The sequence below is a fragment of the Protopterus annectens genome, chromosome 1.part2, assembly GCF_019279795.1.
Source record: "Protopterus annectens isolate FY-2018-M chromosome 1.part2, PAN1.0, whole genome shotgun sequence".
Classification (NCBI taxonomy): domain Eukaryota; kingdom Metazoa; phylum Chordata; order Ceratodontiformes; family Protopteridae; genus Protopterus; species Protopterus annectens.
The window spans coordinates 622,593,327-622,621,033 of record NC_056727.1 but is presented as its reverse complement, the minus strand read 5'-3'; the positions used below and the strand labels follow the sequence as shown (position 1 = coordinate 622,621,033).

The 27,707-nt window shown below is 40.4% G+C and overlaps 1 protein-coding gene across 1 annotated transcript in view; it reads left to right on the top strand.

The window, feature by feature from the left end:
* Positions 1-27,707, top strand: part of KMO (kynurenine 3-monooxygenase) — a 616,236-nt gene that overhangs the window by 503,952 nt on the left and 84,577 nt on the right. The window contains exons 9-10 of the mRNA XM_044058035.1: positions 25,380-25,501; positions 25,605-25,752. Of these exons, the coding sequence (XP_043913970.1) occupies positions 25,380-25,501; positions 25,605-25,752 (270 nt within the window). The remainder of the gene's footprint in view (positions 1-25,379; positions 25,502-25,604; positions 25,753-27,707) is intronic.

The window sequence follows — 27,707 nt, the reverse complement described above, 5'->3', positions numbered from 1 at the left end:
CTTTGCCCTTTTAGTTCAGACTTGTACACTTATATGCATTCATCACTGAGATATTTTATTTATTGCAACTTCTTAAATAAAAAAAGGAAATATTGATCAACTCATTTTATTACTTAGGTGTTGCAGAGAAACAAAGAAAAAAACATACATGCATACTCTTCAGTGCATTGTTCTGAAGTCCACACTTCACCATTAACCAATAACAAGTTTTTACATTAAATATTGTTGAGTCTGCAGAGCAGATATGTGTCCAAGCCAGATATGTAAATAAGGTACATAAGGAAAGCTGGTGGTGGAATGCAGAAGTCCAGAAAGTCATCAAAAGAAAGAAGGAAGGAGTGCAGGAAAAAATGAGAGAGAAAAGACAGACCAGGCTAAGAATGAATACTGGTTGGCTAACAAAGAGGCTAAGAAAGGAGTTGTAATAACAAAGAACAAGGCATCAGAGGTACTCTACCAGCTTCTGGAAAGTGACTTGTTAGATGATACAAAAAACTCAAATGGCTTGCAAGGCAAAGTCAGAAAGATAAAGAAGATACCTAGACACCCTTTGTAAGGGATGCCAGTAATGACCTCCTCAACAGCCCATAGGTAATCAAATGCAGATGGAAGGCATACTTTCAGCAGCTTCTGAATGAAGAAATCCCTGGTGAAGCTGCACTGTCCCAGATACAGTCTACAATGAAAGAAGAGGAGGAGATAACCATGAAAGAAGTAAGAATAGCACTAAGGAAAATGAAGTCAGGGAAAGCAGCAGGCTCAGATGAGGTTACAGCAGGTATGATCAAGACGTTGGGGGAGATCAGGGAGAAATGGCTTCTGTGAAGATAGGTGAAGGCTGCCAGCCTAGCTAGATAGAATTTGTAGATAAGTCTATCATTTGTAAATATTAATGTAGGCCACAGGCATGTTCTCTTAAATGTGAAAATACTGTATTGGATGTTGAACTGCCAAAATGTAACAACAGTGCACTGTGCTATAAGAAAAGCTGATAAGTCAAGCTTTGTGAAATTCTTTGCTCTAAAACTTGGAGCCGAGATGTCTAAAGGGAGGCATTCTGCCTATTGTTTTGAGGCCAGAGTTAATGGCTAGAATTTACATGTATAATTTCTTTTATTGCTCTGGCTTCCTGACCAGCTGTAAGATCAAAAGGGCTATTAACCTCTGAGTTTTTGTTAGCCTGGTAACCAGAAAGAAATTAAGTAATCTGAAATGAATCAGTGGCACTGTGTTATCAATTTAAGGACAGAAAGAATGAGGGCATTTAGCATTTTTCTTGAAAACATCCAACTCACCAGCACTCTGCCTGTGTTCTATATGTAAGTTTATTTTAAAACTGCGTTTTCTCTTAGATATAGCAAGGAACTAGGAAGATTAGATTAGTTTTTTTCTGTACTGATGTCAGAACTTTTCTACTGTATTATTTTAAGTATTTCTCTGTGATCTCTGAACTCTTGACTAGCACTGTGTAGTAAGAAGTATTGTCTTGTGTTTTTATTATTTATTATTAAATATTTTTAAACCTTTCAACTGTGGCTGTTTTGTGCAGAGATAATTTAAGCTCTAGAGTACATTGCATGTATATAGTGATACTGGCCAAGCCACTCCAATAAGCCTTGACTGTTTTTATCATTTAGATAATAACATTGCACAGTATAATTGGACACCTTTTTATAAGGGCATTTTAGTAGCTGATAAATATTAATGGGTGGTGGAAAATGGTAATACCGTATAGTCTGGGTAAAATGGGCACAGCCGGAGAACCTGTGCCAGCCTTCCCCAGGAGTGTCTGTGTGGTTGTATATAACTTTTATCTCAAAGTGTGTGTCAGCTACTTGGGCAGGGACATGAAGTACTGGTTGGACAGAGAGGGTGCTGGTGGTTTTAGCTTGCCCACTAGGTTGAGATCCGGACCCTATAGCTGTGCCAGTGAGGAGTCTTATTGGGGACCTGGAGAGAAAGGGAGAAACCAGCCCCAGACTGACTGTGATCTCTGTGTGCTCTTAAGGGAAATTGTACTTTACTGTGTGTGTGTATTTATTATCCTTTCCCTATATGGACACCCCTCACTGGTGTTAGTAGTGAGGACTGAGGCTCCTTGATTGCTGGGCCAGTGCATGGGGATCACAGCTTCTCAGGGCACTCATAGCAGTATGGATAATAAGGCCTATCCCAGATGAGAAGAGAATAAGAATTCTAGTGCCCCTGTTCAAGAACAAAGGATGAATTCACAACTGTGTGCAGTGTAGAGGTATCAACCTACTGTCACGTTGTGAGAAAGTTCTGGGAGGGTAACTGATAAACAAATACCCACGGTAGTAGAAAGTAAAATGGAAGATGAGCAGTTCGGATTCAGGTTAGGATATAACACAACTGACTGACATTTGGACTGAGACAGATGGTTGAGAAGAAGCTAGAGATGGAGAAAGAGTCCAACTGGGCATTACTACACTTGAAGAAAACATATAAAAAGGTCTCAAGAAAAGAGATTTGGGAAGTCCTGTGGTGATTAGAGGTCCCAGAAGCATTGGTAGAATTAGTGCAGGCTTTGTACAATGACCCAATGTCTCAAGTAAAAACAGTGTTATGTCTAATATAGGAGGTCCCAGTGGGAATATATGTACAACAGTGTTCAGCTCTGAGCCTACTGCTGTTCTAACTGGTGATAGATTATATCTACAAATAAGTTGGTGGGGTCAGATCAAACAAGATCTTGTATGCAGATGATGTGACATTACAGGCAGACTCTGATCAAAAACTTCAGCAAAGGTTATGGGACTAAAATGCACAACTGAAGGCACATGTGATGATAAGACAGTTGTATTGGCAGCAAGGGGGGGGGGATCAGAAGAAACGAAAATTTGAGATAGAAGGGAAAATAGTGGAACAGGTTAACAGCTTCAAATATCTAGGAAGAGTGGTGGAGGAGAAAATAAGTTCTGAATGAGGAGAACAGAGCTAGAATCAATGGGGCTGCAACCAAATGGTGCAGATTGCCAGGGGTAATGGATGACAGAAGAATGCCAATGAAACTAAAAAGTAAGGTGTATAAAACAGTGGTGCAACTAGTTTTAGTGTATAGTACAGAAACCTGGGCAGTAAAGACAAAGCAGTCAAAGAAGCTAGAGGTGATGGCGATGAAGTGTCTGAGATGGGTGGCAGGATGCATACTGTAGAACAGATAAAGAAATGAAGGCATCAAAGTAGAAGCCAAAGTTGCTCCAGTTGCAGAGAAGGTCAAAGAGAACAGATTATGGTTGTTTGGGAACTTGCAGAAAAGCAGAAGACAATCTTGTGAAGAAGAAACGGGACAGATAAGAAGAAGGCAAGAGAAAACCAGGCTGTCCAGCAAAGAGATGGATGGATTGTGTCAGAGAAGACCTATGGCATCCTGCATGCTGCTGAAGAAGTTAGGGGAGTGGCATTAAATTGAGAGTGATGTGACAGTTAACACAACTCCCCGTGCCTGTGTCAAAAATGGAAAAAAGGGGATTGGTGATGAAGATTATTGCAGCTTGAATTCAGCCATGTTTTTCCACCCAGAAATTCTAAAATTAAAGTTCCTGCAATTTTCTATATGGCTGATCCTCTAGCAAGGTACATCTCCTTGATTAATAGAACTCAAAGCGCTCAAGCCATTCAGATTGAAATAACTCATCTATACTCTTCAATGACATCCATTTACGTACAGTATATAGGAAAGATGTACAGAAAAATATGCAGGGCACTGCAGGGTATTGAGAGAAACATACAGATCAATGGCCACACCATTACAAAAAACTTAGACCATAGCTATTTAAAAAATCTCTGGTTATTTATTTGGGAAAAGGTCTGTCTCTGCTGATGTGCTCACTGCCATAACTGCGCCTTCAGACCCTAAAAAGGAGTAAGTCTACTGAAGGTCCACTTCTTAGCTTATAGCCATATATTAGGCTAATGACTACCAGGGCATTTATAACCCTAGCAGTGCAACCCAATCCAATAGCATGTTGTTGTAACATATGCATCTTAATTGGAAGGTAATGTTTGTTAGGAGGGGTATCATTGTTAGGAGGAGTATGCTAGTTAGGAGGTTGATAAAAGTTATGTGGTGTGGGGGGTATGATAGTTAGGGAATGTCTATTGTTGGCCTCTGTCTATAAGAGGCATGAGGGCCAGCCTGTGGATGAATTTATGATTACCCATCCAGTGTTAGTTAGGGAATATTTACTGTCAACCTTTGTGTATAAGAGACATGGATGCCAGCCTGAGGATGAATTTACAATATCCCATTCAATGATCAAGGTTACAGTTGAATAGGCTGAGGGATGGATTCTGCTTTCCATGGATGAAGATCCAATTTCAGAGAATGGGGATCATTTCAGATACATATATGTCCCATCAACATGTACTATTTATATAGAAAGCAAAGTTCAAATCTGGTGATGTTATTTTGTGGCTGTACAAGAACTCCATCAGGCCTCAATCTAAGTATGCCTTACATGCCAAGCACAGATCACCTGTCAACCAACTTTGGGAGACCAAGTATAGAGACAGGGCTGTAATTGAAAGTAAACATCATACTTAAAGGTTGGTTAATAACTACTAAGTCACTAAAAACAACAGAAAACAACCATCTATGCTGAAGTCATATATTTATTTCACAGGTGGAATAAATATATAACTTCAGCATAGGTGTTTTTTTTTTTGTTTATAGAGACAGGGCTGTAAGGTGATGTGTATAAGACAATGTGGTTAATATCCTGGATTCTCTTGGTGAAGAACCTATGTAGGCATTCCAACTGTTGCATATGCCTTGTCAGGTACATGCTGAAGGGAGCATTGTACTCAGTGATGGGTCTGACAAGGGCGGAGTAGAGAGGTATTATAACTTTCCTAGACCTGAATGCTATACCCTTACTCACAAGTTGTGTGACTTCGAATGATTTTCTTACTACCTTGGCTATGTGTTGGTCAAAGGCCAGATTACTGTCTACATATGTTCCCAGATATTTAACTACCAGGTCAACAGTTATGGGTGTCTCATCAATGAAGTAATCTGCCCGGGTGGACATTTTCCCAAAATTCACTATAATGCACTTTTTTGCATTGAGTTTTAATCCATGGCATTAGCACTAGTCATTTGACTGTGTTAGACCATTTTGCAGGATGTTAGTGACACTGGGGGAATTTATGATAGCTCCCACTTTGCAGTCATCTTCGAGCTCGGTGAGCCAGAGACCCTTTACATTAGCCTTGGTCTCCAAGAAGTAAATGCTGGGTAGGAGTGGAACCAACACATAGCCCTGTGATACTTTGCTGGTGATCTGCATCTTGGTGGAAGTGGTCTCTCAAATCCTGAATTCTTGGGACCTATCTGTGAGCCAGCTGGCAATCCAATGAGTCATGTAGGGATTTATGCTTAGTTTAGTGACTTTGTCCACAATAGCCGAGTGGGGTATTATACTGAATGCCTTAGCCAACTTTAGGTAGGTGGGACGCACAGTTTTCTCTTCATCCATTGCCTTGGTTACCTTTTCAAAGACTTCTACCAGATTAAGTAGGCATGACCTTCCTTTGATAAAAAACAGACTGGGATGGATCCAGTGTCTGTGGGTTGCCAGTGTCTTTGTTGATCATTTCCATGATAATTCATTTTATGGCTTTACATATTAGACTTGTCATTAATAGGCCTGTAGTTTCTGGGGTTGGTTGATGGTCCAGCCTTGTGAAGGGGGATAACCATTGCCATCCACAGTTTGCTTAGTATGTAGCCTGTTTTGAGGTTGTATTTGAAAAGTGACTGAAGTGGTCTTGATAGGTTATGTTTCAGACTATTTTGGAGGAAACCTGGAATATTGTTAGGCCCCACTGAGGCTGTGTTTTAGCCTTAGTAAGTGTTGCTATGACCTGCTCCCTGCTGATAGTGGGAGGTGGGGGTAATGCTGGAGGGTTTTATAAGTGTTGGTATGGGAGGAGTTGAGGGTGAAGATTGAGCTAAATTTGTCAGCCAGCAGATTCACTATGTCACTGTGTTCAGTGAAGGTGGTACTGTTTAGTTTCAGCTCCGCACACTGTTGTGTGTTACCTTTGTTGTTTTGGACATAGCTATAGAAGGCCTTGTGGTTGTCTTAACCCTGATAATCTATCTTGACCTCAGATTAGCCTCTTAGTGTGTTGCTTAGTTTAGTTATTGAGCTGTTGTCATTAAGAGTTGTTCTTTCTGACTTTGGATCTGACATTTATCCTTTTGTTATGTACTCTGTTAAGATTAGGATTCCAATAGTGTGGTTTGGTTTTGTGGTTTGTTTTCGGCTTACTTCTGGTAGGTACAGCAGCCTTTATGCAGCAATTTACATGTTGGTTCAGTGTTTCTGTGAATAATTCTTCATTGGCTGTTGTGAGCTCTGGCTAAGAAAGGGCATTGCATTTTGACAGTCTGTCTCTTAATAGGATATAGTTTGCTTAAAAATAGTTCCTAACTGTAAAAGGTTTTGCTGGGTTTTCCAAGTTGATTTTTAGTTTGAATGAGACAGCTTTGTGATCCAACCTCACTAACGAGGACATTACACGGGGGGTGGGGGTGGGGGGGATCTCTCCACTGTTGATGAGAAATAGACCAAGCATGTTTGATCCTGGTTGAAGCGCGCACTAACTGATCAAGGGAATTTGTGTTAATAAAGTCCAGGAAGCTTGTTTTCCAGTCTGTAGAGGAGTAGTTAATCTCTCCCATGAATAGAGTGCTTGGTTGGATGGAGAGTGCCTGCAATGCATCTAGATTCTTATGACATAGATGGTGACCTAAAGCTTGCTAATATATGGTTAAGGACTCTATTGAAGGTGATTTGCATGTAGATGAACTCCAGGGTTTCATCTTCTTTAACTAACTCTGAGATATATTTGTTGCTAATGTAGGTTGGGGCACCTCCACCATTAGTCCTTGTCTCTGCAGTTGATGGTCTAAATGTATGGAAGATACTGTAGCCTTGCACTGCCAAAGTACTTTCTTCAAGTTTAAACCATGTATCAGTAACAGCACAGATGTCTATATTCTCCAAAGGAGAGCTTGTAGGGTGTGGAGATTCTTGTTAAGGCTTCTAGAATAGAGCAAAAACACCTTTAGTTTACTTTGGATTTTATATGCTATGTCAGTAGGTTTGTCAGTGTGGCATTGCCTAAAAAAAGGCTCTGTCAGGATAAATAAAGTTTTAGCCAAAATCCAGAAGACTTGGGGCATGGGGGGGGGGTGCAGGCACAGGCAATCTTTAGCAAAAACTAATCCAATTGTTAGTCAATTGTTTTTTTTTTTTTTTTTTTTAATTATATTGTGGCATCATCCTTGGTGAAGGTAGAATGCTGCTCAGTGCAATGCACATATTGGTCTGAGATTCATATTCAGAGAGGTCCATAATGTCTCTCTTGATATAGTCCAGAGAGGTACAGCTTGGGCCATTTACTTCCTCGTAGACTATAAAAGAATCATACTGGTACCTGTGTTGTAGTGACTTTAGTGCATGTGTAACTTAGCAGATTCATGTTCCAGATAAGCAAGTGAACATAATTTTCTCCTTGGCCAATCTAGTTAATAGGGCATCTGTGTGTTGTACAGTGGAGCCATCTGTGACAAGAGTCCTAGGTAAATTGTTTTTTTACCTTATAGTCTTTGTTTTTCAGGGTCTCATTGGTGTAAGTTAATGTGTGGTGTTTGTGTTGCTTTTGGTATAGTCTTTGGAGATTGCTGAGGATAGGTGTTGCTGTTTGCAGGCTTAGGAAGCCTTTGAGGTTTGTGGAGATTGCTTTTTTTCGCCTAAGCATAAATTGGTCTATGTGCGCGAACAATGAGTGCAGTGGATGTAGTGTATGTGTTTTTGACAACCTTATATGTATGTGAGATTTTTGCTTTCAATGAAATTGTGAATATACATCTCTCACATACCGTACTGCTTTCTTTAAGGATTAAAAGAGTGTCTGTGAATATGAGACAATTGCTACATTGTATCAGGATGCCCATACCTACCAAGCTGGCTGTGGAGACATTTGGAAATTGCATATGCATATTGCCTAACCTTTATTAGGATGGGCTTTTAGGGTCTAAGTACTGGGTTTTACAGATACCCACTAGAGTGGTCTCTAGGCTTAGAGACTAGAGTTGAATAGTGTTAGGATACAGTATTAATGCTATCTTATGCTCAAGCTAGGTGCTATAAGCTTAGCTTTATGCAATGCATCACTAAATTGCAGGTTACAGATCTAGTACTAGTTTTATTGATAAACTATTATATTTTCCAACCCAGATAAACCATGTCAACACCTACTGCTACTAGATGGAATATCCCAGTCTTCTAAATGTAAAAGCACAAAAAGATTGAGAGTTTATGATACCAAAAAACAACTTTAACAAACTATCTAGACAAGGCAATTTCAAGTCACTCAGACCAATAGCAAGACAATTATAGGAAGTGAAGTAATTTAAGCCTTATACACAGAAAAAAGAACAAATAAAACAAACACTGAGTAGTCAATCACTAAAATAGCTTCTGGAAGTATGATTTTTAAATACAGGTACTTAGCTAGTGCCTAGACGGCATGTGATATAAGTAAATCACTTCAGAGGCTCAGGCATACCTCTCAACCTCTTAGCACAAGAAATCTGGACAAACACAAAAATAATAGTGGACAAAGGTCCAAAAATAGGGACAGATTTTAAATATTGCACTTATAAAAGTTAAAAAGTTGCTAGAATAATAGCTTTTGTTAACATGCATTTTCTGAAGGATATGAAATTGGATACTCATATATATGTCATTATTTACTGACTTCAATCCCCAGTGGTTTGACAGAAAACTACAAGTTTTCAAACAAAGAAAAAAAACAGCTGGATAACCATGACTGTTGACACAATTTTAATAAAATACACCATAAAAAAGATAAAAGACAAGAGCTTTCGCTAGTGCTTCCTCAGGTCTTAATACAAACCACAGTAAAAGGCTCATAGTTAAATACATAAATCAATTAAACACCAAAGCAATTAAGTATAATTAGCCTCTTAAAGAGGTATGTACAAATATATTTACTTTAACCAGCGTGCTTTTAGAGCAGGGTTTAAACTGACAGTACAGTTAATTCCTGGTAGCCTGTGTTCCTGCAATTGTAGACTCCATCGCAATTCTATTTGCTCTAAATTATTGTTCATGTCACCTCTCTACTGTTAACATGTACCAATTGTAATACTTTAAATACTTTAAAATTAAAATGATGGCCTGGATGCACCATTATGTGTTTTGATAAAGCATTGTTTTCACTCTGTTTACGTATCTCATATAGATGCTTACTAATCTGTTCTTTTAGTTTTTGTGTGTTTTTTTTCCCACATAGTAGCAAGAACAGGAAGCACAAATAGACAAGTAAATCAAATGAGTGCTGTTACAGTCTGCGTGGAACCTCGGCTGAAACCTAAAGGGAGTATTAGAGCATATGAACTCTTGTTGTACACTTATGACAGGACAAAAACTACACTTCCTACATGGCTATGTGCCTGGATTCATAATAATTTGACAAGATTTCTTATTATCTTGACATAACAGTCTTTTTAAGTTAATATTATTCTTATACACAAATGTGGGGTTGCACCCACTATCTTAGCTTTGGAGGACTTTAAATTTTTTTTTTTTTTTTCACGAGAGAGGGATTTGGGGAAAGAAAGTAGTTTGGTCTTTTTTAGGTTGAGTATGTTTTGGGAGTTACGAAGCCATGTTTCAGTGGCTGTTAAAGCTTACTGAGTAATTTTGTGGAGGTGTACCATGTTGTCAGATGTGAAAATGAAAGTGGAATCATCTGCATGTTGTATTAAGATGACCTGTTGTGTGGAAGTACAGAGAGGGTATTGGTGAAAATGTTAAAGAGTAGGGGAACAAGTATACAGCCTTATGGCACACTGATGGTGACTGGGAGGTAAGGAGAGAGTGAGGAGTGCCATTTTACTAACTGATACCTATTGGATATGTAGCTTTTGAATCACAGAAGAGTGGACTGAGAGACCTAGTGAGGACATTTGAAGTAGAAGTTTGTTATGGCAAACTGTGTCAAAAACTTTAGACACGTCTAGAAATAAGGACGAGACTAGTTTGCAATTAACTCTAGCTTTATTGATAGTTTCTATATATGTTAGAAGGGCAGTGCTAGTACTTTAGGAAGGACGGAAGACATGTTGTGCAGGGGATAGTAGTTCTTCCTGCAGGAAATAGTCCAGCAATTGTTTTTGAATACATTTTTCAAGTATTTTCGAGAGAGGAGATAGGATTGCTATAGATCTAAAGTTATTAATGTCTGTTGAATTTCCTCCTTTGTGCAGAGGGATGATGTGTGACTTTTTCCAGAGAGAGGGGGAATATGGGGTTCCCGGAATTACCTATTCATAAGGATTGAGACAGGATAGGCAATGCTATTGGCCTCTGTTTTTAGGTACTGACTTGGAAGGTCATCAGCTGAAGAAGAGTACAGTTTAAGTTTGTTTGAGTAGTCTTATATAGGATGTGGGCACAAGTTTGAAGGTGAAAGTGGATGTGGTGATATGTGGCTGTTTGGCAGGGTTGCGATTATATATTGAGGAATCCTTGGTAAAAATTTTTAAAGTAGGGTGCTCTCTCATATTATGCTGCGACCCTATGCCTAGCTTTATTGTAGCTTGAACTCCACCCACCTTTCCATTCTGTGAAATAGTCCTAAAGTGTGAACGCCTGAGACATATGCATGTCTTTGATCACCATAAACACCTTAAATATATCCTGTACCACTTCTCATTAGTCATCTTATAGCTAGCAGAAAAGCCTTTTGCCATTAATACAGTACATTATTATAGTCAGACAGAATATTCACTTCATGACCTGCTAACTTATGATGAGTCCCTTTTTTCACTTACTTTGAATGTTCTCCTTTAACTTGTAATCTAGGCATTTTATTATAGAATGTATCTGATACATGACATTTATGCTTAAAGGATTAATATGATGGGCCTTTAACATGTCTGGCATTCCACATCTTACTAGAGGCTGGGAGAACTTTGCATGACTTCCCTGTGTCTTTATGGGTTTTCCCATGATGCATCATTTTCTTTCCACCTTCCAAAAAACGTGAAGATAGATTGGACCTCTGACACTCTCTATGTATATTATAATCACTCCTGTGCTTGTGGCCTGAGTTGTGGCTGAAAAGGTACACAATGACAAATCCACTTACATGATTAATAATTAAATGAATTAAATAAAATGGTCAGTTTTCCTTCAGAGTTCTTTGGGAGGGTAAAGTGGTGTTGTATCCTCTTTTCTAGCGAATAATGATACTCTAAGGGAAAATAAGGTGTCGGCTTCTTGGAAACATTTTTAGATTGCTGCAACCCCATACTCTAGTAGAGATTTACAATGAGCAGAGACGTACAGACTGATATTGATCCTGAATTCACAGACCACTTGTGCTGAAGTAGGAGGAAGGTTTTGTGATATACCATTCATGCTTGATCTAAGAAATACATTAAATATGCTCTTGTGGCCATTCTTATTAGGAGTTTTAACCAAGTCTGGGTCTCCCTGATCAGCTTATTGGCGAAATGAAGCCACCTACAGGGTTTCAGCAAACTACTGTAATTTTCAAAGGGATATCTTCAATGGTGGAAGTCCTTCTTTTAGAGGCAAGACTGGTACAGGTTATGAGGGGGCTGATACACAGTTGGTTGTCTGTCAGAGGGAGTAGGGGCAGCTTGGGTTAACTAGATAAGGTTTGCATCAAACAAAATACTCAAGGTTTTGAAGACACTTCTTTGGCCTGTGGACACTTTGGGGTGTGTTTAAGGAAGGCCCCAGGGCCAGTGGAAACTATGGCCCAAACTGCAGAATCCTATATAAACGCATTCTACGGACAACTCCAGGAATGCATGGATCATGCTATCCCAAACAAAACCAAGACCCAATCATCCAAAGGCAGGTGTCCAGTCTGGTGGACCCCTGCCATAAATAAACTGTACAACAGAAGGAGGAAGCTACTACATGATAGAGCAAAATCCCTAATAGGGAAGGCATCTCTGATCAGTACTAGCAAAAAATTACAATCCCTCATAAAATCCTCCAAGGCCAGCTTCGAGAGAAAAATTGCACAGGACACCAAAGACAATCATAAGACTTTTTTCAGTTATGTTAGAAACCTGGGATGCAACTCCCAGACTTGTTCTGAGTTGATTCTAAATGACAAAAAATACACTGAACCCACAGACATCGCCAATATCCTAGCAGACAGGTTCAGTGCAAACTTCTCCACTCCCTCCCCCCCAAAAGAGCAAGTATCTATCCCAGCAGAGGGCTGCCTCCCAAACATCTCTGATGCTCAGGTGAAGGCTGCCCTCTCCAAAGCAAAAAACACTGCTTCCATGGGACCAGATGGCGCCCCAGGTTGCGTCCTACATGAACTCCAAGAGGAACTAATCCCTCAAATAAAACAGCTATACAATCTCAGCCTCACTACAGGATATGTGCCCACAGAATGGCGTACAGCAACAGTGGTCCCACTTCGTAAAGGTGGAGCCTCTACGGACCCTGGAAACTATCGCCCCATAAGCCTGACTAGCTTAGCCTGCAAGGCTATGGAGAGGATCATCATGGAGCTCATAAACAAAGACATTGGGGACCTACAGACACTAGATCCTACCCAGTTTGGCTTTGTCAAGGGCAGATCCTGCCTTTTGAACCTGGTTGACTTTGAAACAGTCACCAAAGCCATAGGTGAAGGGAAGGTAGTCCACACAGCCTGTCTGGACCTTGCAAAGGCATTTGACACAATACCCCACTCGGGCATCATAGATAGCTATCCAGCTTAAATATAAACCCCTATGTCACAAGATGGGTCGCAAACTGGCTCAAAGACAGAACCCACAGAGTGAGAGTTGCTGGAGCCATGTCAGACTCGAAACCAGTCACAAGTGGCATCCCACAGGGTTCTGTCCTGGGACCACTCTTGTTTGGTATATACTTTTCTGAGGTACAGGCAAATGTGGGAGGACTATGGCTCACCAAGTTCACAGACGACTGCAAACTGGGCGCCATAATCAACTCTCCAGCTGACACAAACATCCTTCAAAAAGGTCTCACAGAGACAGATAACTGGTGCCAGCACCATGGTTTAAAGCTAAATGCCAAAAAATGTATAGTCATACCCTTTGGCAAAAACAATGTGCCCACAAATTACCACATAGGCGGAAACCCATTAAGTACAGAGAAAGTTATTAGGGACCTTGGGACCCAAGTTGATAGCAATCTCTCCTTTGAAAACCACATTGCCAAAGTGGTTAGAAAGACCTTCTACATAGCCCACCTCATCACGAAGGGTTTCACATCTAGATCAAGAGAGGTAATCGTGCCCCTTTATTCATCCCTCATCAGGCCCATCATAGAATACAATGCCCCTTTTGGGATGTACCTTACCCGACACCTGCAGCAATTAGAAAGACCCCAAAAGTATCTCACCAAGAGGATCAAGGGTCTCAAACAGATGCCATATGCTGTTCGGTTAAAAAAACTCCTGCTCTACTCAGTTGCATACCGCCTACTTCGAGGCGATCTATGCCTGACATACAAAGCTATGTCAAATCCAGAATTAATGGACATGCTCCACCTCAGTAAATCTAAATCCCTTAGAGCCACACGCTCGAGGGACTTGAACCTCAGCACAGAAATAAATAGAACTTGCTGGAGGGACAGGTTCATAACCCAGTGGCTCCCTTCGCTCTGGAATAGAATTCCAGTTCATGTGAGGCAGAGCACCTCACTGAATCTCTTCAAGAAGAATCTCGATAGGTGGATGGGGGATCGTAGGTTTGTCCCATGGATTACTCCCGTGTCACTATAAGACAGAGGCACAGTAAACTAAACCTTAAAAAGGGCAGAGTATACTCAAATCAAGGGGTGGCGTAAGCCATGTAGAATCGGGCTAGGCTTATAATTGCTTCAGGGCAGATAGCCTAGTATGAACCTATGAACCTATAAGAGGTTCTCATATAGGTCTCTCTTATATGGTAGATATGAGGATTTCATTTGTATCTATCAGTGGACTTGCTTCAGTTAGAGATTTGTTTTTTCAGAGAGTAAGAAAGGTGAGGAGAATAAAGGCAGCCTTGGAAAGGACCTGGCACAAGTCAGGTTACTTTCCACCAATATCTTATGGTTTGATGAGAGAAGCAGATATTTCATTTATTTATTTATCCTTTGTTGACCAGGTTAGTCTCACTAGGCTAGTAGCCTCTTTTCAGGGGAAACCAAATGTGGTATTTTTATTACTAGGGGAAATTTGGCCAGGGCATCAAGAAACTTGCCCTGTTCTTTTCAATAGGTGCAGTGGGATTTTTAACATCCACCTGAGCTACCATCTTCTTACAGCTGGAACTTTAGTTTAACATCTCATATGAAGTATACTTAACAATGTAACCCCTCCCCCCTTTCCCCTTTTGTTGCAGAGCAGTACCAGTAACCATTCTACCTGGTGTGGAAATAAAGCCCACAAGTTTCTACACCAAAGGTGAGTGTGCTACCTATTGCTCCACTGACACTGCTCAGCTGTCAGTATTAGGAGTTGACTTGTATTTTCTGGGAGCTGGAAAAGGCTCAGTATGTAAAATGTAGAAGCTGCTGGTGTGAAAGCAGATGGAGTTTGTCACTTCAAATGTTGAGATAATAACATGAAGTGAGACTGTGTTGCCAGTGGAATATTGAGAGGATGTAATGCCTTTTTATGGAAATATGTTTTCTCATACAGGACACATTTTATATGGAAAGTATTTAGTAATGATTCTGTAGCCCAGCTAAAGATCAGTTGATATCCCTAGAAAGCACAGCTCTCATCTTTCCAGATTTTCCCAGAATGCCTAGATTTTTGCCTCATATTTTTGTCCTGTTCCTCATAACATTTGTGGCTTTCTGGCAAATTCTGAAGGATTGAACTCACTATATAATGACATATATTTCACTTCCTTCAGAACATGCATGGTAATACAAAGAATGTTATTTTAGAAACTTCATAAGTTTATGAGAGCAACATTTAAAATATGTTTGGATTCCAGGCCTCCCCCTAACACATTATTTTTGGTTTTGTGCAGATTTTTTGCATTAAGAGGTTGAGAGGTATGCTGCAGTATGATAACAGTTGGAGGGAATGAAGGGTAAATTCATTAGGGTACTACATATAATGTCAGATTTTCCATACCTCCTGTAATTGTGCAGACAGGCAAGGAGAAGCTGCAAACTATGAAAATTAGGAGCTGGATAATGTCAAGCTTCTGCATTCCTTAATTCTTATCTTATAGAATATTTCAATAGTGTGGGCCAGGAGAGAACCCATTGGTTGGTTACTTCCATGCTGGAAGTTTTGACAAAAGGGTTATCCTTGATGGATATTCTAGGAATTAATAAATGGGAACGGGGCTGCTTTGTTTGATTTTCATAATGATGATTTACTGACTAAATCTGTGAATAATAAGAAGAGTACAAAGTGATGGACTTACTGGGCCCTTACTCTGGGTACATAAGTTGGAGTGTGGCATAGGTTCATAGGTTCATAGGTAGGTATTAGGCTATAGGCCCTAGGGCCTATATTAGCCTAGCCAAAAATGTACCCTGGCTTTCGCCACCCAAGAAAATTATTTTCTTGTGCCCCTGTCGAGCAGAGCCACAGAGGTGATCCCCGGGGTGAATTTCCTATTTCCCATCCAATCATCAGGACTCTTCCTGAAGAGTGCTAATGAGGAGCTTTGTTTGATATTGATAGGTAGTTTGTACCAGAGTATGGGAAGTCTCTGGGACAGGAATCTATCCCTCCAGCATGTTCTGTTTATTGTGGTGACAAGGTTTAGGTCCCTAGAGCACGTAGCTCGGAGGGACTGGGGTTTCTTTAAGTGAAGTATAACCAATAGCTCTGGGTTTGACATAGCTTTATATGTTAGGCAGAGATCATCTCTGAGTAGGCGATATGCGACGGAGTAAAGCTGGAAATTTTTGAGATGGTCTGCACAGGGCATCTGTTTGAGGCCGGTAATCCTCTTTGTGAGGTATTTCTGTGGCCTTTCCAGTTGTTGTAGATGTCTTGTGATGTACATACCAAAAGGAGCATTGTACTCTATAATGGGTCTAATGAGTGACGAGTAGAGGGATACGATGACCTCTTTTTTCCTGGATGAGAAATCTTTTGTGATGAGGTTTGCCATGTAGAAAGATATCCTGACTACTGTGGCAATGTGATTATCAAAGGAGAGACTACTGTCCACCTGTGACCCAAGATTTCTTATCACACATTTGGTGTTAAGTAGACTACCACCTATGTGGTAGCTCATGGGTACAGAGTTTTTACAAAAGGGGATGACAATGCACTTTTTGGCATTGAGCTTGAGGCAGTGGCTTTGACACCAGACATCTGTCTCAATGAGGCACTTTTGTAGGATGTCCACATCAATAGGAGTTTCAATTATGGCTCCTAGTTTGCAGTCTTCTGTGAACCTCATTAGCCAAAGACATTCTGTGTTAGCCTGTATTTCAGAAATGTAGATACCAAACAGGAGAGGACCCAGGACTGAACCTTGTGGTACTCCACTTGTCACTGGTCTGAAGTCGGATTTGGAGTCTGCTACTTTCACAGTGTGGGTTCTGTCAGTGAGCCAGTTGGCAACCCATTTTGTGACATAGGGGTGTATACCTAGTTTAGTGAGTTTATCTATATGTCCAGAGGGGGATGGTGTCAAAAGCCTTGGTGAGATCTAGATAGGCTGTGTGAACCACCTTACCCTCATCTATGGCTTTGGTGACTGCTTCAAAGAAGTCATTCAGGTTTAGGAGACATGATCTGCCTTTTACAAACCCAAACTGGGTGGGGTCCAGAGTTCAGAGATTACCAGTGTCTTTGTTTATAAGTTCCATGATGATACGTTCCATGGCCTTGCAGACCAGGCTCGTTAGGCTAATGGGGCGGTAGTTCCCGGGGTCTGTGCTGGCTCCCCCTTTGTGGAGTGGGATAACCATCACTGTGTGACATTCAGTGGGCTCAAAGCCTGAGGTGAGGCTATGATTGAACATGATGCTTAGGTGGGGTACCAGTTCATTCTGTAGTTCATGTAGAACGCAGCCTGCGATGTTGTTAGGTCCCATGGATGCTGTGTTCTTGACTTTGGAGAGTGTGTTTTTTACCTGTGCAGCCATGATTACAGGAACTTTGCATTCTTCCGGTACAGAGATGGGCCCTTTAGGGGGTGAGGAGGGGGTAAAGTTAGCACTAAACCTATCTGCCAGGATGTTGGCAATATCAGTTCATTTTGTATATTTAGTGCCATTGTTCTGTAACTCAGAGCAGATCTGAGTGTTGCCATTGAGATTCTTGACTTAGCTATAGAATGCTTTGTGGTTGTCTTCAGAATCAGAATCGATTTTGTTTTCATAACTAGCTTTGGAGGATTTTATGAAGGATCTCAGCTTCTTACTGAGGCTGACCAGGATGTTCCTGCAGTCATGGGAAGTTTACTCTTTTTTGCAACAGTTTCTTTCTTCTGTTGTAGAGTTTGTTTATGGCAGGGGACCACCAGATTGGCTTCCTTTTTTTGGAGGATAGCATCTTGGTTCTGTTAGTGATAGTGCAATCCATGCACACTTGTAAGTGCTTATAAAGTGCATTTGTTTAGGATTCAGTAGTCGTACCTCTATTGTCCGTCTGCATGGGTGTCATGAAGTTTGCCACTTTTGTCTTAAGAAGCATGAAGTTGGCTTTGGAGAATTTTTTTATGGTGGTTTCCCTAATGGGGGTGGGGGCGGGATGTGGATGTCAAGGCTAATTAGCTTGTGGTTGGATCTAACCAATGAGGAATTGACCTCTGGTGTGGAACACCAGTCGCCCATGTTGGTAATGACCTGGTCTAGGATATTGCTGCCCCTGGTGAGGGTGTGAATAAGTTGATCCATTGAATTCCAGAAAATGTTGATCAAAAGAGTTGGTATATGAGTAGTTTTCCCAGTTAATGGTGTGGTAGTTGAAATCACCCATTATTAGGGTGTTGGGTTGTACCCTAATATTTTCCAGTGTGTCATGAAATGAGGAGTGGGAATCCTGGGGCATGGTGGGGGGGGGGGTCTGTAGCAAGCTACAATTTGGATTGCGGTCTTGCCCAGAGTTAGTTGCACTTGGATAATCTCGGATGCATTATGCTGTGCAACTAGCCTGGAGGTGTGGATATCCCTAATGAATATGGACACGCCTCCACCTTTAGTGCTTTGTTTTGGGTTAGATGGCCGAAAGGTGTGGTATGAATTCTAGCCTGGTAATGCAGGGGTGCTCTCTGGAGCCTTGAACCAGGTCTCTGTCGCTGCACAGATGTCGATGTTCTCCATTTTAAAGAGTGCCTTGAGTGAATGCATTTTGAGGTTTAGACTTCTAGCATTGAGTAGCATTACCCACAGATTTTGCTTGCTTGTACCTGTTACGCTGGTGAATTTGTCATTTGAACCTTGCCTAAAAAAGGCATAATAGGAGTGGCAAGAGCCTTAGCCAGTATCTGGAATCCCAAGTACAACAGGTGCAGGCCATCTCTAGCAAAGCATCGTGGTCTGTCGATCATGTCATCCTAGGCAGACAGATACTGGATCCCCTTAGAATGACACCAGAAGCTTAGCCAATTGTTGAAGTCAATCATTTTGTCCTTCTACTGTGGTATCATTCTGGGTGATGGCAGGATGTTACTCAGGGTTAGGTTCATACCTGCCTGGACTACAAGATCGGAGAGCTCCTCTATGTCTCTTTTCATGTAGTCCAGGGAGGTACATCTCAGGTCATTTACACCAACATGGACAATGACAGAGTCATATTTGTACTTGTGGAGTGACCTGAGTGCATGCATTATGTGGCAGAGCCTGGCACCTGACAGTCAGCTGACAGTAACTTTCTCCTTGTTGTGCCTGGTGAGTGGAACATCAATGTGCCTGACTATAGAGTCACCTTTGACTAAAGTGTTGGGTACATTGTTATGCCTTATGGGCTGTGGTTGAGTGGCACACTGAGTTTGTGGACTGTGTGTCATTTGGGTTGTGTTGGGAGGTGGAGGTTGCATGCATTTTTGCTTTGGAGGTCTCTGTTGCTTGAGCAGATTTTTATTGAGAGCCTTCGCGAATGTAGGTGTATGTTTTGTGTTGCTATGTGTGTGTTTTGGTGGTGTAGGTTTTGAGGGACTACGTGATGAGTATGGTGTGGTGCAAGTGTTGTTCTTCTACTCTTGACTGTCTAGTCCATTCTTTGGTGAAGAGAGCTTTGCTTCCAGTTTGGCTATATAAATGCATCTCTCAGAGGTTGTAGTGTTGGGTGGTAAAAGGAGAGGGTTGTCTGTGTACATGAGGCAATTGCTGCATTGCCCCAAGATGCCCATATTCATCTGGTAGACAGGAGAAAACATCAGGAGCTGACCCTTTGACATGCCTGGATAGGTGCTTATTTATTAAGTACTAAAAACTGTTTTCCCCTATACAAGTGAGGAAAGTTGAGTGCTGTAGTAATTTGTACCTTATTTAGTGCTTACAATGAGTTCTGAACAAGTGCTGAGCTCAAAGAAACATATTTGAGTGCTAAAACTAAAAAAACTGGCTAGATCTAAGCGAAAATTTGAAGAGCAGACTTTATGGCACCAGGAATAGTTTAACCCTAGCTAAGCGGCAATGCATAAAGTGTATTTTTTTCTTTTTTTAATATAACAATAGGTAATGAGCAAACTGATTTAAACAAATTAACCAATAAAAAGCTAAAAACTGAGCCCTGTTCCAGCAGTCTTCGATCAGACAAGTTCTAACTGCACACTCTTGCCACTAGGGTGCAGGGAAACCTTCTCCAAAAAAGATGGTCTGGATTAGTTTTCAAGTTATATAAACAAAGCTAAATTCAGCAGGTCTGAATTTAGTCTATGCTACAGCAAACACGGTGTACCAATTTCAGAAAGAAACAGTTCAAATAAGCAGGCACAATTTTAACCAGAAACTCCCAGTTCAGAAGGGCAGAATTTACCCTCTCCTCCCACAAGAGTGCAGGCAACACCTTCTTAATGTAAAATAACTGGCCCGAAGCCCAAGTGCTTAAACCAGAACTAATACACTTTCAGAATAACAGACACTAAACCTTCAATCAGCAACTCCCTACATAGAAGGATGTAAGCTACTTGTCCTGCAGAACAGTGCAGACCACAAACCTTCTTAATGTAAAACAACTGGTCTGAAGCCCAAGTGCTTCAACAAAAGGCTTAGAATAACAGCTACAATTTAATCAGGCTACTAACAAGCAGTAATAAATGCAGTAGAATAAACGCAATAAATTAAGAAGAAACACGAATACAGTAAAAGCAGATGAATAAAGTGCAATTTTTTATATAACAATAGAAAATGAGCAAACTGATTTAAACAAATTACCTTATTAACCAATAAAAAAGCTCAAAACTGAGCCCTGTTTCAGCATTCTTCCATCAGACAAGTTCTAACTGCACACTCCTGCCACTAGGGTGCAGGAGAACCTTCTTCAAAAAAGATGGTTTGGATTAGTGGTCAAGTTATACAAACAAAGCTAGATTCAGCATGCCTGAATCTAATCTATGCTACAGTAAACAAGGTGCACCAATTTCTGAAAGAAACAGTTCAAATAAGCAGGCATAATAATCCTTTAACCAGAAATTCCCAGCTCAGAAGGGCAGAATCTAAGCTGTCCTCCCACAAGAGTGCTGACCACAAACCTTCTTAATGTAAAATAACTGGCCTGAAGCCCAGGTGCTTAAACCAGAACTAATACACTTTTAGAATAACAGAAGCTGAGCCTTCAGTCAGCAATTCCAAGCTTAGAAGGATGTAAACTACCTGTCCTGCCACAACAGTGCAGACCACAAATCTGCTTAATGTAAAACAACTGTTCTGAAGCCCAACAACTGTTCTGAAGCCCAAGCGCTTCAACCAAAGGCTTAAAATAACAGTTACAATTTAATCAGGATACTAACAAGCAGTAATAAATGCAGGAGAGTAAATGCAATAAAATAGGAAGAAACACAAATACAGTAAAAGCAGATGAATAAAGTGAAAATTTTTTATGTAACAATAGAAAACGAGCAAACTGATTTAAACAAATTACCCAATTAACCAATAAAAAAGCTCAAAACTGAGCCCTGTTTCAGCAGCCTTCAATCAGACAAGGTCTAACTGCACACTTCTGCCACTAGGGTGCAGGGGAACCTTCTCCAAAAAAGATGGTCTGGATTAGTGGTCAAGTTATACAAACAAAGCTAGATTCAGCATGCCTGAATCTAGTCAATGCTACAGCAAATGAGGCACACCAGTTTCAGAAAAAAAAAACAGTTCAAATAAGCAGGCACAATAATCCTTTAACCAGAACTTTCCAGCTCAGAAGGGCAGAATCTAACCTCTCCTCCCACAAGAGTGCAGACCACAAACCTTCTTAATGTAAAATAACTGGTCTGAAGCCGAAGTGCTTAAACCAGAACGAATACACTTTTAGAATAACAGACACTGAACCTTCAATCAGCAATTCCCAATTTAGAAGGATGTAAGATACCTGTCCTGTGACAACAGTGCAGACCACAAATCTTCTTAATGTAAAACAACTGGTTTGAAGCCCAAGTGCTTAAACCAAAAGGCTTAGAATAACGGTTATAATTTAACCAGGCTACTACCAAGCAGTAATAAATGCAGCAGAATAAATACAACTGAGTACATTTAAGAAGAGGCAAAAGCAAAATAAAGTGCAATTATTTTTTAGTAAAGTGCAAGGAGAGAGGATGAAGGAGCAGAAGAAATAAAATCAAGGTTAAGAACCTAAGTGGGTTGGCCTTCTCAAATGTTCTCTCTGTATTAAGTAGAGTGAACACCAGACCGGGATGGGTGTCCCAGATCAAATTTACAGTAGGGGTGGGCAACTGCAAAGCCACCAACTATAACAACTCTACAAGAAGAGGGTGGGAGGGAGGGGGAAAAAGTTTCAGGACAGATGAGAAACATAAAACAATGCCAGAAAATATATAAAATAATTCAGTCAGGCAAACAATAATTCAGTCAGGCAAAATTAAGACAATGCAGAACTCTGAAAGGTTAAAATGCCAAGACATATACTTATCAGTCAGCGATATATTCCAGATTGTTTGAGAATCACACCAGCCAGAACTCCAGGAGTTTCCAAAAGTGCATATTTTTAGTGAGCTGGTCAATAGGGCTCTCTTCCACTCACTTTGAAAATGGTCTATATTAGAACATCGAAGTTTCAAAACTTCAGATGTTCTAATATTGACCCCTATTCAGTGAAAGCTGAAAACATTGAACATACAGAACAGCGAATATTTTCCTAGGGAAAAAATTTGTTGTTCCAAAACACATACACACAACACAAGCACACCAAACAAACAGCAATCCACACACATACACCTAAAATCTTACACCGAATCCTACACTAAACTATACACACACCACTAACTATCCACTTACCTTAATCCAAACCCTAACCATAAGCTCCGTCACTATCACACACTCACCTCACCTGTGCCCTAACCCTAACTCACCTACCCCACCTTAACCCTTGAGTCCGCACAATCACACACTTAACTAGGGGTTGGGAGGGTGGCCTAATGGTTAAGGTGCTTGTCTTACAAACATAAGGTACAGGGTTTGAATCTTACAGGGGATAACTGGCTAGGCTTAAAATGGCTCGCAAGGGCAGTTAGCCTAGTACTGACCTATGAACCTATGAACCCGTGCCCTAACCCTAACTCACCTAACCCACCCTAACCCTCACATCCACACAGTCACACATACCTAACCCGTGCCCTAACCCTAACTCACCTAACCTGCCCTAACCCTCACGTCCACACAATCGCACACATATCTAATCTGCACCCTAACCCTAACTAACTGCCTGTCTTAACTCATCCCTGAATTCCACCTCACAATTACCTTTTTTCAATTTCCACCATTTGATCCTTGGAGCTGCCCTCACACTCCTCCTCCTCTTCTTGATCACCAATGTCATCCTACAAATCACCATCCTATGCTGCCTAACCACACTTTCCCCGGTCTCCAATCTCCTTCAAACCGGCCCTCCTACATAAGATATAATCCACCTGTGTGCATCTTCCTCCATTCTTGTATGTCACCCTATGCTCCTCCCTCTTGTTAAAATACTTATTCACCACAGCCATATCCATCCTTTTCGCAAAATCCACTACCATCTGACCTTCTGCATTCCTTAGTTTAACACCATACCTACCCATCATTTCCTCATCCCCTCTGTTCCCTTCACCAACATGCCCATTGAAATCTGCTCCAATTACCACTCTCTCACCCTTGGGTACAGTCATCGCCACTTATCCAACTCACTCCAAAATTTTTCTTTCTCATCCATTGCACACCCAACTTGTGGAGCATATGCACTAACAACATTCATCATTACACCATCAATTTCCAGCTTCATAAACATCACTCTATCCAACACTCTTTTCACCTCCAAAACATTCTTAGCATACTGTTCCTTCATGATAACTCCTACGCCATTTCTCCTCCCATCCACACCATGATAAAACAATTTGAACCCACCTCCGATACACCTAGCCTTACTCCCCTTCCATCTGGTCTCTTGCACACACAATATACCAACCTTCCTTCTGTCCATCATATCAGCTAGCTCTCTCCCTATACCTGTCATACTGCCAACATTCAAAGTTGCGACCCTCACTACCACAGTCCTAGCCTTTCTCCTCTCTTCCTGCCTTCGGCCATGCCTTCCAACTCTTCTCCTCCTTCGGCCAACAGTAGCCCGATTTCCACCAGCATCCTGTTGGCTAACATTACTGGTGGCGGTCGTTGTTAACCCGGGCCTCGACCAATCCAGATCTCCAGCAGATAAGGAGCTGTAACTCAGGAGCTTATGATGTTGTTACATACAATTCTGTTTTCTGTCACTTAGCATAAAGCCTTGATAACAGAAATGCTTCTCACTCCACCAAGCATAATCACCTGCAACTGACAAAAAGTCTCAAGTTTGTCATCAAAAAAGAGATTATAGTTCAAAAATATCAGAAGTATGCAGCAGATCAAGGACTGGAATTTCCAGGCATTTTTGTCTGTTCCATGCCACTCATACAATACATTAGATTTATACAAAAAATGCAATGATATAGTCCTGTTGCTCAGTACTGCTACTTTCTACTGCAGATGTTATTTAAACAATTTAAATATGTTCGCTTTAGAAAAAAGTTAACAAAATGTTACAAATCTGCTTGCATGGGTAATACCGTTAAAACAATAAGTCCATTTCTATTGACGGAAGGTAATCAGTGAAGATTTGCTAAATGGCAACAAACAGTACACATAGAATTATGTGCAGTTTCACTTCTTGAGTAAGTTTATTTTCAGCCTACCAAAACCTATTAAACACATCACATAGACTAGCTAGAGCTGGCATTTTTAGTTTATATGATTTTGCCAGCACCAGCTGATGCTTTCTGTTTTGTACATAATGAAGCTTGAGTGGCCCTGTCATGGCCAGTTTACCAAACGGTATTTTACACTAAACATGTATCTTGACAGCACTCAGCTAAGCCTGGTGTCTGTTTGCTACAGTTTTGACTTATTATTTCTCCATTTTAAATTTAATAAAACTGGTCTGCCGCACATAAAATGCTGTAGCTTATCCCAGCCTAGTTTGAAATGGCTTCAGTGTATTTGTATTAACTGAATTCTTTAAACATTGTTTTCTTTTCCATATTCTTGGTACTTTTCTTAAACCTTAAGGAGCACACATTTTTTACTTGAACTCGGCTCCTTGCACATCATTGTCATCTGCCTCTGTCTTACAAACATTACCCTTCCAAGACATATCAGGCTAAAAGGTGCCTATACATAGTAATGTGCAAATCCAGTTATATCCTTAGTTTATAGTAATGCAGTGGGACAACAAAAGCCTGAGCAGCTTTTCTTCTTTGTATTCATTTTCACTTCTATTCTTTCTGCTTACATAAGAAAAGCCTGAAATTGTATTAAGCACTTTGTTTTCCTGTTCTCAAAGATGCATTACAAATGAATAGTACACTTCACTGAAATGAAATTAGTTTATCCTAGCTGAAAAATGTTGGAAAGCAGAGTCGAAATAGAAAATCTGTTTCAGCTATGTGCTCAAAATGTAATATGGTATATATTTCCTGCAAAATATAATAAGGAAATAGCACCAACTATTTTTAATTTTCTGTTGTGTAAATTTTACATACTACTATTTTGAAAGACTAACAGACATTCTTTCAAAATTAAATGAAGGTGTGTATTTATGTTTTTGCACCTTGCTAACTTCATATGTATTTTTTCCACTAGGACAAAACTTTTACGTGCACACTCTTCATGCCTTTTGAGAATTTTGAGAAGCTCACCACGGGTAAAGAAGTACTGGAGTTTTTTGAGCAATACTTCCCTGATTCAATTCCTCTGCTAGGAGTGTAAGCCTCTTTTATCTGTGTACTGATTTTCATTTCAGAAGCCTTTGTAAGAAGCAAGGCTGAGAGTACACTAACAATGTTTTATTCCTTCTGTATCATGCAGAGAAGCACTGCAGAGGGATTTCTTCCAGCTACCACCTCAGACTTTGATATCAGTGAAGTGCTCTCCATACCACATAAGCTCCAAATACATTCTAATGGGTGATGCTGCACATGCAATGGTACCTTTTTATGGCCAAGGCATGAATGCGGTAAGTTTTCAATATATGCTAGTTTTAATAACCCCTGTAATGTTCTTGTCCATACATCCATGTCAGATAGTTTTCTGGATAGCTCTGTCTTGATAGGGATATCTCATTTTCTCAGTAGTAAGGTTCCCAGTATCAAAATAATTTATAGCATGTCTCTTTTGCTATGCACCAAGGTATAAGGCAATGTAGCATGAGATGCCCACCATGACAGCGCCAGCAAATACAAACACAGTGAATGGTCTGTACTTGAAGATTTTAGTGTAGTGAGGTTTGATTTTTGAAAGTATTTTTAGAAAACTTAAGGAAACAGCTGGCATATATGAAGAGATGTATGGTAAAACATATGGTGGATAATCACGTAATGATAAATTATGAGTGGCAGTGTGAGTGCAGACCAGTATTTAAAGCAATATGCAGTGAATGAGATTTGATATCTGGCAGACAGATGTTTTTTTTTTTGTTTGTGTTTTGTTTTTTTGTTTCTAGCAGTTAAGTCTTTGTTGTTATTGTTGTTTAGTTATTTAGTTCAGTCTGGCTCTTTGTGGCCTTAAAGACTTCAGCAAATCTGATCCATTTGACAATAGCTTCTTTAAGTTGTTACAGATTCATATTCATTGCTTTAGAAATGTCTGTTCATGTTAGCTTCTACCACCCCTTCTTCTTTTGCCTTTATTCTATCCCAGCATCTCTGACTTCTCCAATGAATCCTGCATTCATATTATGTGGCCAAACTATTTGAGTTTTAGTGTTATTACCAGGCCTTCCACTGAAATAGGTTTATTTCTTTAAGAAATGACTGATTTTATCTTCTTTTAGTGCACAGAGCTTCCAAAAACATTGTTCTTTTTTCCTAGCACAACAGTTCAAAAGCATCAATTTTCCAGTGCTCAGCCTTACTTATGATCCAGCTACCACAGCCATATGTTAGTACAAAGAAAACCAGAACTTTGACTGTATAGACCTTTGTCGACAATACAATATTGTTGTTCTTTAATATCTTATCTAGATTTTCTATAGCTTTTTTTTCCAAGAAGCAACAGACTTTTAATTTATGATAACTGCAGTCATCATCTGCAGAGTTCTTTGCATTCCAGAAAATAAAATCTGTTACTGCCTCAATTTTTCTCATGTATTTGCAAAGAACTGATAGGGCTATATGACATTATTATAGTTCTTTTCATGTTGATCAGCAAGTCAGCTTTTGTGCTTTCAGTAAAAGGCTATTCATCTCCTCCTCCTCCTTGCTTTCAGCTGTTAGAATGGATGTCATCCATATATCTGAAACCTGTTGTATATTTCCAGGCAATTTTGATTGCAGCACTTGGTTCATTTAACCTACCATTTTTCATGAGAGATGTTGACATTTAAACTATCCATTTGGATCTCAGCCTCAAAGCAGTCTAGGTCTTTGGTGTTGGGACTCCTACCTTTGGTTCCATCCACTTCTGCCTCCATGGAGGAAGAGTATTTGGTACTGAGGACTTAGCCATTGGTACTGACAGATTCTGGTTCAGTGTTCCTGGCTATGGAGAGGATGACTGCCCCTTCTCCTAAGAAAGTAATAGGAACTCCATCAGCACTCTGCCCTCCCGCCCTCCTGTGTCTCTTCATCAGATCTTATGCCCATTAATTAAGGTTCCTGTGGAGAGAGCAGAGCTAAATCCTTTGGAGATACCCACACATGACATTCTCACTCTTCTGCAGATTCATAGCAGTCACAGACAGCAATTCCTCAGAAGATAATGTGCAAGAGGAAGCAGGTAGACTCCGCACAGCATCACTGACATTAGATACTGACTGTGATGAAGGAGAGTCCATGATCCATTCCAGAATATGTCACCTTTGGCAAAATCCTTCATGAAGAAGGGGGAAACCTTGGTCATCTGACCCAGCCTCACTGGAAGAGGCAGTACTCTTAAAAATTAAAGCTGTGTACCTTCTAGTTTTTGTGTGGT